Consider the following 18,025-nt stretch of genomic DNA (forward strand, 5'->3'; position numbering starts at 1 on the left):
TTACATTTTCGATCTCATACGAATATTTACTCTGAAATCTAGTGGGCGGCGAGTCAACCCAAACACTCCCTTTAACGACGGTAATTCACCATCATCTGGAGCTCGAAACTCTAGTTTCTGCACAAGTGTAGTTACATAAAGGAACAATTCCATGTGTGCAAGAGTTTCACCAAGGCATGACCTAGGCCCTAGTGAAAACGGGATTAGTTTCTCATTCCCAGTAATGGACGTCTCTGTCTCATTAAGGAATCGTTCAGGTTTGAATACATTGGGTTCTGGAAATATATCGGGATCAAAGTGTACGGAGGAAATGTTTGGTAAAATTGTAGCATGTCCCGGTATTTTATATCCTTTGAACATGGTATCATGTAAGACTGCGTGTGGTACCGAAAGGGGTACAACGCTTCCAAATCGGAGAGCTTCTAAGATTGTCGCCTCGACGTATGGTAGATTCACTTTGTCTGACACGGAAGGCGTCTTGTCCTTGTTAATAACTTCATCTACTTTTCTTTGTAGCTTTGACTGGATATTAGGATATTTAACTAAAGCTAGTATGACCCATTTCAATGTTGTTGCTGTTGTTTCACTCCCAGCAGCCATTAAATCGTTCAAAACAACCCATAGATTTTCTTTTTGAAAAATATCATTATTTTCCTTGGCTGCGATCCAAAAGTCAATGAAACAATCCTTATCATCTGGTTTATATTTTGCATAGTTCACGCGACATATTTCGTCATAATATTTGGCGAATTCTTCTATAGCCTTGTCCTTGAATTCTTCGCGGAGAAGGTCACCTGGTAAATAGCGGAGAAACGGGAAGCAAGCGTTCAATACTTGTGTTATGGCGTGATCCTTAAATGCTTCATCAATTTTTTCAAGATACCATTTGAATTTTGCATTATCGTATCCTATGCGTTGTCCATGTAAAATGTTATATAAAACATTTGCGAAACTTAGAGTAACAATATGCGATATATCTACGTCTTTGTTGTTAAAACTGATTAATTTTTCAGTAAAATAGGTCAGTTCTTCAGTTATTCGTCCCTCCAAAGTTTGTCCAGTTTTTCTAAAACAAAGATGATGAAAGGTATGCAAGATAAATTTTCTATGTTCCTTCCAAGATGCACCATTTCCGAATATAATTGCATGAGGTTGTTTACCTCGCTGCTGAAGTTTTGGACGTTTAGAGAAAACCGTTCCGTGCTTGACCAAAGCTTCATGAATTACTTCGTATCCGTTGAGAAAAATTGTCAGTTCCGATCCTATATATACACCATAGATATCACCATATTTTGACCGTAAATCAGCAAGTATATTTAGTGTATCTCTGCCAATCATAGATCCCAGATTTCCAACCACTGGCCATCGAATTGGTCCTGGTGGTACATCTTGCTCACGTCTAGTAAAAATATAGTAAATTATCAACACAACAAAAGCAACTAAAACTGTTCTCCAGTTTTCAAATCCACAATTTAAAAGATCCATCTTGTGCATCATTGGCTCTTTGCGAATTACTATATAAGCAGAGCGTGTACTTTACACAACAAAATTAGATATCAAAGTCGACAAATATAATTATCAGGCTGATAAAACAGTTATGTAACAATCTGTGTGGACCTCGCTCTTAGGTTTTGTATTTCAATCCGTTCATATCGAACTTTCTGTACTAAACGCGACTGTTGATAAGCCGGTAATCTTGTAGCTTTGATCGTTATCTTCCGTAAATTTACGTCCATCTCCGAAGTTTAGCAGGGGCCCATAAACCATGTTTTCAATAAAATCGATATTTAAATTGCCTTATAAGAAAAACTGTTTTTCTGTAATAGTCTCAATTTCATTTGTATAGTACCAGTAACACATCTGCATGAAAAATACCAAGTTTCAGCTTCATTAAATCAGTTTTCCAGGTTTTATGGCATTTTCAGTAACGCGGGTCCCTGCGCCAATTTTCCTTCAAAACTGATGTCGCGACATAATTTTTAACCAGTTCTTCTAGCCAGAGCTGGTTTTTGCCCTATTTCATAAATTTTCACCATAATTTGCAAGCAAATTACACATTAACACTTTGAAATATATCAAATGTCCCCTCTGAAAGGTATATATGGGCATAATTTAAAGTGCAAATTTGCATTTTTTTAAAAAAAATACCCCCAAAACAGTGAAAATGTGATTTTTTGGGTTTTTATCAATTTTTGCAGCAAAATTTCAATGAAATGCTCATTTTTAACCAAAATCTGACCAAACTAGTTCATTTATATCAATATCTGGACAAATCTTAATTTTTGCCCTCATTTTCTTATAGGTCACAATAGCCTAAATAGTTTTCCTTATATATTCTATATAAAACTGACCTTTTTCAAAGAGCTACCAAACATAGCTAGACCCATTTCAGAGAACAAATTCTTACCTCATTTTAAAGAGTTATGATAAAACTGATATAAAATGAAGAGAAAAGTAGGGGTCATATATCTTCTAAGAGAGATTTCTCTGGTCACATTTACTTACTGTAAACTGACATCAAAATCACACTGCTGTGACCTGGAAGTACTACTCATACTAAAATTGAGCTTGACTTCACCAAATACAACCTGCTCTCCCATTTTTCCTACCAAAATGTCAACAATACATCCACAATGAAATTTAAACAAAAACTAGCCTCAATTTAGAACTCTGTTGCCATGCCAAGTGAAAAATTAGTGTTCAAATACCTGGCAGCCATTACGCAGATGGCTCCCACGCTGGTTCCTTTAGTTTAGTTAGGCCTATGCTACATCTAATTAATGGCTCAATGGACAATCTTGTGTTTACTATTAAAAAACGTCGGTAAATATCATATTATAGCAAACATATCTATAATTAAGTAATATTTGTTCAATTTTAATTTGCGATTTAATTATTTTAATTCCAAAGCACATTATTTTATTTGTTTATATATTTTCATGTGTTTTCTGTAGGAAAAAAAACATTGTGTCTTACTGAAGCCACATTAATTCTTTAGCTAAAATCAAAATAACTAGATGTTAACATTTCTTCTTCATAATGATATTTAAAACACGTTATCTACCTCCCTCTTTTTTATATGTGTAAAACCCGCATTCTCTTCCATCAAAACTTAACTTGAATAATTCTTCGTTTTCTGTTTTAATTGATAAAAATAACAACATTTAAACTGTCCGCGATTTATCACGTTCTAGTTTTTTGATACAATAAAATAAGTATCTTCATTTATTTACTGGTTAAAACACACTTTCTTTTTCATGTTTAATTATTTTTTTTAAAAAAAACTATGAAAAGCAATATTTATATGCCGATAGATTTATTTTTCCTTCCATCTTTATTTCTATAACGTAATCAGCCACGCTGTAATTATGAGATAATCAAAATTGGCACTGACCTCAAGATCGTAGGACAACAAAAAAAGAGAAACTTTTTAGATATCAGAGATTTACTTTTTTTCCTAAGCGAATGATTATGTTATGGAAACACATAAGGTAGGCATAGGAAATAGAGATCAATATAATTGCACCTTTACTAATCCTACCAGGTGTTCTGTATTACAAAAGTGGATCTATTGTGACATTTTGATACAAGCAAAACTGTATTATCTGCACTATTATTTACCTACTTGTACTTCGTTTTATTATTGGCTTGTTAAAAGTTAATTTTTTACCATATGTAAGTTGACAGAATCATAGGAACCATGTCTTGAGGGGTAAATCAAACACAAATGAATAAATCCTTAATGATTTTGTTGGGCAAAAAAGTATGATATTGTGTCTGAAACAGTTTTCATTTTCCACTTAATTGTGTAATTGCAAGGGAAGTAAACTAATAGATCTCTACTTATAAGTACTAGCCCAAGGCAAGAGTTGTCATTCTTTGTGGATCACAACTTTAAATTAAAAATTAAAACTTCTGTTATTGATATTAACAAAAGTATCATAAACTTCACATTTGGAAAATCATTTTTGGTTATTTCAAGGACTTGGAAATTAATTTCTAGACTTTATTTAATGTAATACTATCATTGAAAATTATAGGGCCTATCTCTACATAAGGATACGTTGTTTTTACTATTTTTCTATTCAAAAGTAACGCGATACCGGAGGTAAACTGCCTTAATTATAAAGGTTTATATTTAACGATGTTTAGATACGTATGTAGGACCACATTCGTAACAGATCGCATTTGTAACAGGTGTTACAAATGCGATCGCATATGTAACAGGTGTTACGAATGAGATCGCATATGTAACAGAAATCTAGCACATTTGTAACAATTTTTGAGACAAATGTGATCGATGCCGATTTTTGATGTGACATCTGATCACATTTGTCACATGTCATTTTCAATCGGAAAAATGAATAAAAAGTGCATTTTTACATCTGAAACACATTTGTAACATGTTTTAGGTCACTTGTACGAAGTGACAAAGTAAGCTGTTGTGATCATCTTTTGTACGTCGTCCGTCGTCCGACCGTTCACATTTTTCTTGTGAATACGATAGAGACAACATTTATTATTTGATTTTGACAAAACTTGCACAAACTTATATACACCTATGATATCTCGGTTCCTTTCAAAAACCAACCATATCACCTTATTCGTCTTAGAGTTATAGTCCCAGAGATGGCAATAATTACTGATTTTAGCCTTGTGAACGCGATAGAGACCATATTTTTTGTTTATTTTGACTAAACTTGCACACAACTTATATATCTATAAGATCTCGGTTCCTTTCAAAAACAACCGCATTGCATCATTTGACTTGGAAATACGGCCCCCGAATTGGCAAAACAATACTGTTTTTATCCTTGTCAACACAATGGAGACTACATTTGTTATTTAATTTTTATTAAACCTATGAACGATCTCACTTCCTTTAATAACGGCCATATCGCGCCATTCGTCTCGGAGTTATGGCTGAAATGGCATAATTTGCTTATTTTAGTCTTATGAAGACAATAGAGAGAGACCATATTTATTATTTCATTTTGACCAAACTTGTATAGAAGTTATATATCTATAACATCTCGGTTCCTTGCGAAAACCAGCTATATAGCACCATTTGTCCTGGAGTTATGGCCCTTAAAATGACCAAATTTGCTGACTTTAGCATTGTAAACATGACAGAGATCACATTTTTATTTGATTTTGACCAAACTTGCATTGAAATAATATCTCATTAAAATCTTGCTTTTATTTCTCGAAGAGTAGCCACATACACTATTTGTCTTAGAGTTAGGGCCCCTGAAATGGCAAATATCGCAGATTTAATAACATGTATAATGTAGTATTACTCATGTGAGCGATAGTGGGTCATGACGACCCTCTTGTTGATTAGAGGGATATTTCCGGTCAGGTTAATATCTTGGTACTGGTTTGTTATCTGGCAATTAAACTTGGCAAGAATACAGTTATCATGACTGTCATGTAATCAGTTTGATTTGTTTATTACATTTTCAGAGAAATTCTTTCCGTATTTTACCTGTATTTTCTTACATAATGATAACTATGAAACAAGAGCTCATCAAACACGAAATGCCCCCCTTGATGCATTCAGTAACTGCACAAGGAACAGAAATTATATGCTCACTGTAAACAAAAGTTCTACCATTCTGGTTCAAATTTGAAGGCTGTAGCTTGAGAAATGTGAAAGTAGGTCTCTAGGTCAAAATCAAGGTCAAATTTTATTTCGGAACACAAAACTATGCAAGTGGTCCAAATTTGAAGCCTGTACCTTCATAAATTTGAAAGTAGATCACTAGGTCAATCTCAAGATCAAAGTTCATTTCAGTACACAAAACTATGCTTGTGGTTCAAATTTGAAGGCTGTAGCTTGAGAAATGTGAAAGTAGGTCACTAGGTCAAAATCAAGGTCAAATTTTATTTTTGAACAAAAAACTATGCATGTGGTCCAAATTTGAAGCTTGAACCTTCAAAAATGTGAAAGTAGGTCACTAGGTCAATAACAAGGTCAAAGTTTTTTTCGGTACACAAACCTATGCATGTGGTCCAAATTTGAATGCTGTAGCTACAGAAATGTGAAAGTAGGTCACTAGGTCAAGATCAAGGTCAACTCACGTCAACGTTCATCTTGTCATTCAAAACTATACATGTGGTCCAAATTTGAATGATGTAAGTTATGGACAGTTTTTCCCTATATAAGTCTATATGAACCATATGACCCCTGGTGCGGGGCCATATTTGACCCTAGAGGGATAATTTGAACAAACTTGGTAGAGAACCACTAAATGATGCTACATTACAAAATATCAAAGCCATAGTCTTTGTGGTTTGGACAAGAAGATTTTCAAAGTTTTTCCCTATATAAGTCTATGTAAACCATGTGACCCCCAGGGCGGGGCCATATTTGACCCTTTTGGGAATAATTTGAACAATCTTAGTAGAGGACGACTAGATGATGTCACATACAAAATATCAAAGCCCTAGGCCCTGTGGTTTTGGACAAGAGGTTTTTCAAAGTTTTTTCCTATATAAGTCTATATAAACCATGTGACCCCTGGGGTGGGGCCATATTTGACCCCAGGGAAATAATCTGAACAATCTTAGTAGAGGACCACTATATTTTGCTACATACCAAATATCAAAGCCCTAGGCCCTATGGTTTTGGACAAGAAGACCAGAAACCGTTTAACTGTTCCTGGCCAATGTGACCTTGACCTTTGACCTAATGACCTCAAAATCAATAGGGGTCATCTGCTGGTCATGGCCAACCTAACTCTCAATTTTCCTGACACTAGACCCAAGCGTTCTTGAGTTATTGCCTGGAAACCATTTTACTGTTCCTGGTCACTGTGACCTTGACCATTGACATACTGACCTCAAAATCAATAGGGGTCATCTGCTGGTCATGACCAACCTCCCTATCAACTTTCGGGACCCTAGGCCTAAGCGTTCTTGAGTTATCATCTGGAAACCGTTTTACTGTTCAGGGTCACTGTGACCTTGACCTTTAACATACTGACCTCAAAATCAATAGGGGTCATCTGCTGGTCATTACCAACCTCCCTATCAACTTTCATGATCCTAGGTCCAAGTGTTCTTGAGTTATCATCCGGAAACCATTTTACTATTCAGGGTCATTGTGACCTTGACCTTTGACATACAGACCTCATAATCAATAGGGGTCATCTGCTGGTGATGACCAACTTCCCTATCAACTTTCATGATCCTAGGCCCAAGCATTCTTGAGTCATCCGGAAACGGATTGGTCTACATTCCGACCGACCGACCGACCGACATCTGCAAAACAATATACCCCTCTTCTACGAAGGGGGGCATAATAAATTAATCATTTCATCATGGGTATGTAATAAAAAGGTTATTAACTTTGTATGTTGATTTATCCTGTCACTTGCAGTATTTTTGACCCGATACCTTGATATGCCTTCATTTGATCATGTGACCAGTGATATACAGTCAGTTGATCACGTGACCTTATGATCGATATTATTGTCATAAGAAATTTTGCAAAGAAACCATCATCATTGTGTTGGAAATGTCCAAACTAAGAAAATGAGTGGTCAAATAATGAGTTTTTATTCAAAAACGATGAAGCTACTGCGATTTTGCCGGTAATCATGTCATTATATAAGCGACGTCTTTACGAATATGACGTCATTAAAGCAGTTGTTGCACACTTAATTTTTGTAAAATAAATTGCCAAATATCGGAAAATGAAGTAATGAAAAGATAAATAGAATAATAGGTTAGTGCCTAAGATGGAGAAAGTTTATCTGGCTCGGCTCCGGAAGTTTTCAGGTTCGCCTTCAGATCGCCAGATAACCTCCTCCACCTCGCCAGATAAATTTCTCATCTATGGCACTAACCTATTATTCTCTATTTATGCACTTGTTCTTTCACAGATAATATTGTGCTCCTAAAGTTGCACAATATTATCGCTGCTGAACTCAGGCATATATCCAAGTACAAAGTTAATGACATGCAGACAATTAAGAGAGCAGTATGACGTCACAATGACAGATCAGGGTGTGTGGTGTTGAAAAGAGGGGGGGCATGATACCAGGTTTTGGAGGAGGGTACAACCTGCATGTTGATTAATATTCATTGAAAGCTTAAGATTTAAACAAAGACGGCATGAAGGCCTCTAGAGTGTTAACTAGCTACTCCTTTGATTTGACGCCATGACCTAGTTTTTGACCAGACTTGAACTTGACCTACAGATCATCAAGTTTAACATTCTGACTAAGTTTTATGAAGATACAGTCTTAAATGTGGCCTCTAAGAGTGTTAACAAGCTTTTCCTTTGATCTGACCTAGTGACCTAGTTTTTAACCTATAGATCATCAAGATTAACATTCTGACCAAGTTTCATTAAGATATGGTCATAAATGTAACCTCTAAAATTTTAACTAGCTTTTCCTTTGATTTGACCCGGTGCCCTAGTGTTTGACTCGACATGACCCAGTTTCAAACTTATCCTAAAGATCATTAAGTTTAACATACTGACTAAGTTTCATGAACATACAGCCATAAATATTGCCTCTAGAATGTTAACAAGCTTTTCCTGTGATTTGACCTGGTGACCTAGTTTTTGACCCCACCTGACCCAGATTAAACTTTAACTATAGATCATCAATATTAACATTCTAACAAAGTTTCATGAAGATACAGTCATAAATGTGGCCTCTACAGTGTTAACAAGCTTTTCCTTTGATTTGACCTGGTGAACTAGTTTTTGACACCAGATGACCCAATATCAAAATCATCCAAGATTTTATTCAGGGTAACATTCTGACCAAGTTTCATTAAGATTGGGCCAAAAATGTGACCTCTAGAGTGTTAACAAGCTTTTCCTTTGATTTGTGAAATAAAGGGAGGTAATTTGACATAAATTCAGTCCTTAGTTTTCTACCCTGATTGTCTCATTCCAACTTATGAAAAAATGAAATTTCAAATGAGTCCTTACTAAAAGTCTTACTGATAATAATCAATTTGTTTTCGAAAGGAACTGAGATTTTATGCCCATACAAGTTGAGTGCAAGTCTGATTATAATCAAATACAAAATGTGGTCTGTATCATGTTCACAAGGAAATTGTGGACGGACAGACGTTTTTTTCAAAATGTGGACATGTACCAATAACTTAACCAAGGTGTGACTCTGACATCGAGGCGAGTAGGATAGCTCTACTTATTCTTACTGCTCACCTAAAAGGCTGACAGCAAATGGTTCTTCTGCAGCCCTTGCAAGTGATAATTCTAGAACTGATCTTTTTAATTTTAAATTCCCAATTTCCAAATCCATTTTTTCTATCTCCTTTTCAAATTTTTTATTTTCATTTTGTATTTTTAATGTTTCTTTTTCTGTTTTCAGTGTTTCTTTTTCTATCTTCACAGTCTCCTTTTGAATCCTTTCAATGTCCAACTTTATCCGCTTGTTATCAAGTAAGAGATTCTCTCTCTCTAAATCTGGAATTTTCTTCTCTTTCCTCTTCAGTTTGCTTATACTGTCTGAAAACATACCAACTGATATAGATTTATATACATAGAGATATTTATTATACGATTTGAATCAAGATATATACTTTCAGGAACCAGTAGGAACTGTCAAGGTATTGAATTTTGATTCCGTTTTTTAAATAAAATTAAAAAATAATATATCTCATCTAGTGATTTGTCGTTGAATAATCATTGCTTGGAGTTCAAATGTGAAGGAATTATATCACGAGGGCGTAGCCCGAGTGATATAATAATACGCATCTGAACGACAAGCAATGATTTATTAAAGAGCAAATCACTAAATGAGATATATTATTTCGATTCTAACACGTTATAAAGGATTTTAAAGTACATCCTTGATGACATGCATTAAATATTTGCCCGTTTTAAATCGGTTTCTTTTCCAGCGAGCCGCTACGCTGCTTGACGCCATGACGTAATAACTGTGACGTCAGAACAGTGATTTGTTGTATGATAATTCACTGCTTTCTTTCTTCTTTGTTTAATAGGAAAATGAATCGGATCGTGTTAGAATATATATTACTACATAAATCTACATATATGTAGTTCGTAATATGTCATTTACAGCATGAGAGTCATCTTACACCCTGGGTTTGCGCATGACACACATGTGGTTAACATTCATGCCAAATATAAACAAGTTTGCTCCATGCATGTCAAAGTTATGGTTCGCACAAACAAATCCAGACAGACGCACACACACGCACACATGCACACAAATACATCGAACAGCCTTTTGGAAAACTATGTCTTCGCATCCGCAAGCGGGCCCGACAAAAGGTATACATTTACCTTTGACGTCTATCTTGTGTACTTCATGGTCCACATTACAAACTTCTTCACTCACATTTTTCTTCTCTGGACTGACTAAAATAAGACATTTCAGAACATCTTATATTTGGGAATTGCGGTATGCACAATGTTTTTAATGTTAGTTATCATAGTTAACTTTGTTGGGTTTTTTTACATTGCCAACAATGAGAAAACAATAATTTGTTTATATCTCAACTAATGCAAATTATTCTCCATTTATTGCACACTATCTAAAAGGTCAACTTGGGTGCCTATGACCTTGAACTTGTTTTGAAAAAGGCAGTGGACAACAACAATGGCTCTCTGTCAAATAATGCCTCTCCAGACTTTCTTACAAGGTATTGTTTTAAATTCAATCAAGATATTTGGGATTTACAATTGCAAAAACATCTGTATGAAGTAATTTGCATTGATTACAAGGAGGTATTAAAAATACATTACATGTCCTAGGTTCAAGTGTCTCAGACGCATCACCAAACAAACTACGGGAAGCCAGGGTTACAACAGCATCTGGCTCAATATCACCTGAAATATTAATGCAATTATATAACAAAAGTTAACTCCAATAATACAATGCAAATATTTATAAGTTTGAATAGCAAACCATAATAGTAACTGAGCATTTACACAGTCATATTTGCTTTTATGCATAAAATAATTAAGTATTAACTTTAGATACACAGTCAATTCTATTGTAACTTATCAATTACTGTAACAATTCTATCTTCATGCAATGCTTTGTACCTTCTGTATCAAGACTAACAGTCAGACCATGGACAGGTGCTTTTTTCGATGAAGATTCTATCCAGAGTTTTTCAGTATCAGTGAATTTGGAAAAACGACCACCCCCTGTTTTTTTGGTCTGGTCAAGCTTTTCATTAGCTGGAAAAAAATCAAATAAATCATTGATTAAATATCTTTGACTTATTTTTCAATTATTAATGAGTGTGCCATATACATGAAAACAGTACTGATTTTACTTGATTTATTTTATTTTTGATTTTGATCGAGTATAATAAAGCCATTACATAAAAAGGATACTTACACTAGTGTAATAAAGCTATGACTTTTAAAATTGATGAGACATTAGTCAAAATGGACTTGATTATATTATTTAAAGAAAGTAGAATGTATGACGTTTCGACAAGAAACAGAAACATGTGATCATTATAAAACTACATTTCTGATATTCAACTTGTATTCTTTAAACTTGTTGAAAAAGAACTGATTAAACTCAGCAAACCCTGGCAGTGTATTATTTATCTACTTCTTTCATAAATTCAGCATGAAAAGTAACTCATTTAATTTAAATCACCACAAGCTCTTTTTAGTAACAACCAGAATCATTACTGTGCAAATTTTGATTTAGAGATCATTAATTTTATATCCAGAAATATTTGCAAGTTCTGTGGCGGAAATTTTTATTATTCCGCAAAAGAACAAGAGCATATCTCTTGAAAGTGAACTGCACGGCTGGTCGCAAACCCACTATGCTGGTTTTCTCATGGCACGGCTCAGTCATAATGATCTTTTTTTTATATATGCATCTACACTCAAAACCATTATGTAAATGATTCATATTTATCATTAAGCCTGAGCTGAACTGGAAGTATTATCATTACAGAAGGTTATCATTGTGACAAAATTTCATGAAGATCAGTTGAAAAATACAGCTTTTATTGCATACACATGGTTTTTCTTTGATTTGACCTAGTGACCATGTTTTTGATCCCAGGTGACCCATTTTCAAACTTTGCCTAGATTTCATCAGTTATCATTCTGACAAAATTTTATGAAGATCAGTTTAAAAATACAGCCTCTACTGCATATACAAGCTAAATGTTGACAGACAGACAGACAGACGACGGACATTGAGCGATCACAAAACCTCACCTGAGCATTGCTCAGGGTGAGCTAAAAGTATTGACGTTTCAGGTTCCATTTAAAGTACTGGAGTTTTTAAATGAGTATAAAATAATATATAATAATTATATTATTTTGACTCACTTAATAATTGTAAAAAAAAATTATCTTCACTATTATCTTAGTTTTATGAATTTAAAGTACATGTACTGTAGTTGAACTTGACTGATATAATACAAACTACATCATGGGTGAAACTTGAAATGTATACTTTATATAATGTCTTTACATAATGTGTTATTTTAAAGTTCTCACCCCTTTGTCTGATGTTGTTAACTTGTTTCTTCACTTGTGAAACATTAACAGGGACATCAGATATGCTGAAAATATAAATACAATCATCAAAATAAGGTGAATTTAAAAATTATAAGAATGCTCAAATACAAATAAATTTAAAACACAGCTGTCTCAACTAATTAAAGTTTAACCTATTGATAACAGCTAAACTGAACGCTGTTAAAAAGTATGATGACCAATATGCTTACTGACAATATTGTGAATTTGATGTAGCTGAATCTTTTTTTTTCTAACCAAGAATTTTCTTGGGTTGGACAAGCTCTAGTTGTGACCATGAATGACCCATATTCTATACTGACCTAGATTTCAACAAGGCAATCATTCTCACCAAATCTAACGAAGATCAGTTATAAAAAGCACAGCCTATATCGCTTACACAAGCTAAATGTTGACAGACAACAGACAGAAGGCAGACATTGCTCAGGTGTGCATTGCTCAGGTCGGCTTAAAAAACACACATTAAATACTTAAGCTTGTATTAAATAATGTAAAAATTTTGAAGAAAAACAAGAGGGCCATGATGGCCCTATATCGCTCACCTGTTATCATTGCACTTGAGGACAAGAAGGTCCTCAGAAAAAATATCTAAGTCCAAAAGAAAGAAACAACAATGGGAAAAAATTTAACCAAAAAGAAAAAAATCTTACAAGGTATAGATATGTTAAATACACCTTAAAATTAGAGGTACCATCCATGTTGTACCACAGAAAACTGGTCTCTTGTTTTCCCTGTGGCCAATAATAAAACAGTTACTAAATATAAGCTATTTATAGTAACGTAAAAAGGAAGTAATTAAAAAAATATTGTAAGTGGACAAAAAAGGATCTGCCAAATAAATCTGTTGACATAAATGAAATTTCAGATCAGTATCTTCAGTAGTTATGGAGATTTATTTTATGTTTTTCGGTGGTTTATCGAAATATAACGGTGAATTATATCCTGATAAACTCACTGGCCACTCAGTGAAAATTATCAAATCTGATACCCGGATTAACGTCAAAAAGTTTACCGAGCGTACTGAAAGCCGGAAACAATATGACGATGACGTCGTTAAAATGACGTCATCTTTGCGATGCTTCCTGATAAAATTTCCCGCAAATTTCGAAATTTTATTGAAATAAACACAACAAAAGTAGAGTTTTAGACATAAAATAAACAGAAAAATTGTTGGTATCAATGTAATATCACGGTAATTTCACTCGTGAACACCAAAAATTGTTATAAATGAAGCTGCTATTGTGCAGACAAGGTCAAAATAGCTAAATTTGGCCCTTTCAGGGGCCATAACTGTGGAACCCATTAAGGAATCTTGCCTGTTCAAGAAAGGAACCGAGATCTTATGGTGACACAAGTTTTGTGCAAGTTTGATTAAATTCAAATCATAAATGAAGCTGCTATTGTGCAGACAAGGTCAAAATAGCTAATTCTGGCCCTTTCAGGGGCCATCACTCTGGAACCCATAATGGAATCTCGCCAGTTCAAGAACGGAACCGAGATCTTATGGTGATACAAGTTGTATGCCAGTTTGGTAAAAATCAAATCATAAATAAAGCTGCTATTGTGCAGACAAGGTCAAAATAACTAATTTTGGCCCTTTCAGGGGCCATAACTCTGGGACTCATAGTGGGATCTAGCCAGTTCAAGAAAAGGAACCGTGATCTTATGGTGATACAAGTTGTATGCAACTTTGGTTAAAATAAAATCATAAATGAAACCACTATCGTGCAGACAAGAAATTGTTGACGGACGGACGCAGGGTGATCACAAAAGCTCACCTTGTCACTATGTGACAGGTGAGCTAAATATGTAAAAGCTAAAGGAATACAACATGATGCTGTCAGAGAAACAAGCTTTAATATTCCTTGTTATATAGGGACATAATTAATACACAATGATATTAATCATATAATTTCAAATAGGTTCTGTTATTTTTTTTTTCGACATACTTGTCCTGGTACAATATGAGATATTGAGTTTATCGATTAAATAATTCTGTTATTGAAATTTTAATTATTTACTGGATAATACAAAGAATGTTGTATTTCAAACCTGCTATTAAAGTTTGGATTAAACGGTTTTATACTCGAACTTTTCTGAAGCATCATGATTTCCACCGGTAAAATAAGTGAGCTAGATTATGTGCATATCTGCACATTGATTGACAGTGACTATTAAGAGATCTTATAATGTATCAATAATTTACTGGAAACTTACCATTTTTTTAAATCTGATCTGTTGAAAATCTGAGTTGATAATTTGAGCTATGATTCAAAAAACATTACGTGGATTATCGTGATGGTTCATGTTATAATTCTATTATGTCACAATTGACTATCCAATTACATTGTCATAAATATTGTTTTTATTATGATAGAAATGAACTTCTTTTAATGTCATCTTCTTATAGCAGTCAAATAACAAGTCACAAAAATGTACAATTATCTGTTGATCAAAATATCAGGACTGACCAAGCAAATAGTGTACACCCCCGTGCCTTATTTCATTTCATTTTGCATTTCACAATATCACTTGTGGTTTATATTTGAGATGCGTCCCATTCCTGCTTGCAAGTGGCTGGAGTCCATTATCTGCTTGTAAGTGAATGGCGAAACTGCACTTATAATTAAATAAATCCAAACCATCCGATAAGGATCTTCCTTAGAGTTAGTCTGAATATCATTCCTTTGCAAATATTTCATGGAATCTTGTGAATCACATATTACACACTTTTGTCTACATTTTGTCATGGTTCCATCAGAAAATATCCACCAGCCAAGCCCCTGAAGAATCAGCAAAAAAATTCCCTCCTATAATATTTAACACCCAGCCGACCTCTCCAATCCCATCAAGCCCCTGCAAATACACTCCTCCCCTCTGTAAAATATCCATCTCTCCTTCTCAGACTACACAAAGAAAACACATCCCCTTTGTCTCTCTATATACCCCTTGTATCATAGCTCGGTGCTTTTTCTTAACAAATTTGGTGCAGGTAATTCGTATACACTGAGTACAGGGTGCGGTAACTAAAAGTGTGCAGGTATTTAATACCCGCACGCTTGTTACCGCACTGTTGGATAGGGAGGTATGCCAGCATGTCTGGAACAGTAGACAACGAAGTGTACTTTATTGATTTTCTGCTCTAGCATTGGTTTATTTTACCTGGGCTTTACACATTTGTAAAGCAAGGATTTTAAGTACTCATTGAACTGCTGTATATGGCAATGTGGAACGCCTACAACTACCATATATGGATGGGTATGATACAAAACAGAAAGAACATTAAAACTCTCGGGTAAACGATTTATACTCGGGGGGCTACGCCCCCTCGTACAAATCGTTTACCCTCGAGTTTCAATGCTCTTTCTATTACATGTTCCCTTTTATCTGTACATTGCTGCCCTGGCTGATATGGGACAGTGTGATATCTTAAGACTGTCGCTAGTTTCAATCTTTGCAACAGTAGGGACGATTGATTAGACATTTATCATATTTCTGCCAGATAAACTTCTATATATCGAAAAAAATATTTGCACACAGTTAGTTGGGCCATACTGCTGGCTTCCTCAGAGGGATAGAAAAATAAATATCAGATCATAAAATAGATCATCCTGACCTGATAAGCAAAAGGAGTAAGGGTATCCTACTGCACCCAACCCCTCCCACCACAACACAAACACCAAATGAAACTCCTGCCACCTGGGGTGGGGGATGATATTTTTCTGAATAGCCCATTTTTCTGCGACTTTGACTGCACTTTACAACTGTCAGTTGTGTATATCATATGTTTGGTTGTGTAACTTCTACGTACACAAACATTGAAACACAAACTGGGGTAATAAACAATAATGACGCCCCTATTTATAACGGGGCCGTTTATAACCAACAGGTAAGTAGATCTAGAAAAGAATCTTCAGTATCGCGGTTTATAAACATCAATATCACGATAAATGAAAACTAAAATCCAGTTTCATTTGGTTCATATTCCACGATTCCTTGATGTCTATTATCATCCATGTGATTGTCCCTGTTACGTATTTACATCTATGTTTTTAGTATCTATTTCGAAGGAATTTTATATTTTGTGCAGGAAAAACAACCGTCGTATCGGCTTTCGTACAAATGTTGTAATTCAGGCGTATACAAAAGGGGAATTAACTATGTATAAAGCTTGTGTGTAAGATCGGGAACTTACGCATTAATCGAGTCGGCGATAGCTTGCCAACACCTATCTTTCTCGTCCGCAGACACGCCTCCCGCACCGCACCCCTTGAACTTTCCATTTAAAACCTCCTGGTTCTCAATATATTTCTCCATGGCCAGAAGTTTGCATTTTTCTGGCCATGGAGCTCTACGGGCGGCTTTGGTGTCTGTTTCCTCCATTGCAGACGAATGACATCTGTACGGGAAAATTCACGCGAATAATGACGCAACTGTGCGCGACTCCTTGGAAGCTGAGAATTTGGCCGCTTATGTATTAAAAAAACTACGGCTCAGCTGAGAAAAATCTCAAGACTTGAGAAAAAGTTTAGTGAAAGCCAACTTGAGAAATTTCTCAGCTGAGACAATTCTCAGACACTTCTGAGACAATCTTGAGCTGAGAATTTTCTCACTTTGAGAACGTTAGTGAAAGCGGGGCCTGGTCTGTTCATAGTACCATGGTACTAAATGTACATATCACATAAATTTCCCATATCGGTTTTGGTTTGTAAGATTTCATTTTAAATTAATTTACTAAATGCATATGAATATGTATGATTAAAGGGTAAGATGCACACCACATGCAATCCCTGTTCAACTTTTATAATCGGTAAATCGCTGGTTGTATCGCTTCAACAACAAATAAAATGCACTAAAATCAAGATCAAGGCATTCTCAGCTAACCTAGAAGTCTTGTAAAAGCTTGTTTCCGTAGAACACCGGGTATATATACATTTATGTATACTTTAAAATAGTGACTAGCTTGACTATTCTTAGACTGCTCATGGCTATTGTTCTGATCCTGATGTCGTCGGCGTCCGCGGGTTCGCTGCAAGATAGGTTTTTCGTTTTCGTTTTGTTTATCTTTGTCAATTCGCATTGCTTTAAAAATAAAAAAAAAACTTAAACTGACGACAATTGATACATCAAATGAAATATGTCCCATTTAAAACCCTGACGTGAACTCTATTGGATTATATTTAATAAGAGAGTTTTCTTGCCAGGCCTGGTGTCTGCATTCGGGCCGGAATTTCCAGAGATATTGTGTTTCTCATCCACCCAGTTAAGCTTTACGTGTATCGGTGCGTTGTGCCAGACCCGTAAACGAACGTACGAGTGTAAACTCGTATATGAGCCAGGGTATAATTTCAATTGAAATTAATGGGAAGAACTAACCATCGGCTAGAGTGTCAAGGGACGAACGTTCGAGACCGGGTGAAAGCTACTCGTATCAGTTGCGATTTTCGCCTATCGGTGCTGTTTCAAGCTGGGAAGTTGTCTGTTACTAAC

General features: G+C 35.1%; 2 protein-coding genes across 2 annotated transcripts; both read right to left on the reverse strand.

The window, feature by feature from the left end:
* Positions 1 to 1,485, reverse strand: LOC128557275 (cytochrome P450 2U1-like). Its single transcript, XM_053544488.1, has one exon. The coding sequence runs from the start codon at positions 1,483 to 1,485 to the stop codon at positions 1 to 3; it is 1,485 nt and encodes a 494-aa protein (XP_053400463.1).
* A 6,421-nt stretch (positions 1,486 to 7,906) lies between these two features.
* Positions 7,907 to 17,142, reverse strand: LOC123553141 (myosin-2-like). The gene is made up of 6 exons (XM_053542956.1): positions 16,731 to 17,142; positions 12,497 to 12,561; positions 11,063 to 11,200; positions 10,760 to 10,843; positions 10,298 to 10,372; positions 7,907 to 9,496 (listed from the first exon to the last, which is right to left on the reverse strand). The coding sequence occupies exons 1-6, from the start codon at positions 16,916 to 16,918 to the stop codon at positions 9,183 to 9,185; spliced, it is 864 nt and encodes a 287-aa protein (XP_053398931.1). The 5' UTR covers positions 16,919 to 17,142; the 3' UTR covers positions 7,907 to 9,182.
* Between the last annotated feature and the right edge of the window lie 883 nt (positions 17,143 to 18,025).

Source organism: Mercenaria mercenaria, chromosome 5 (assembly GCF_021730395.1).
Source record: "Mercenaria mercenaria strain notata chromosome 5, MADL_Memer_1, whole genome shotgun sequence".
Taxonomy (NCBI): domain Eukaryota; kingdom Metazoa; phylum Mollusca; class Bivalvia; order Venerida; family Veneridae; genus Mercenaria; species Mercenaria mercenaria.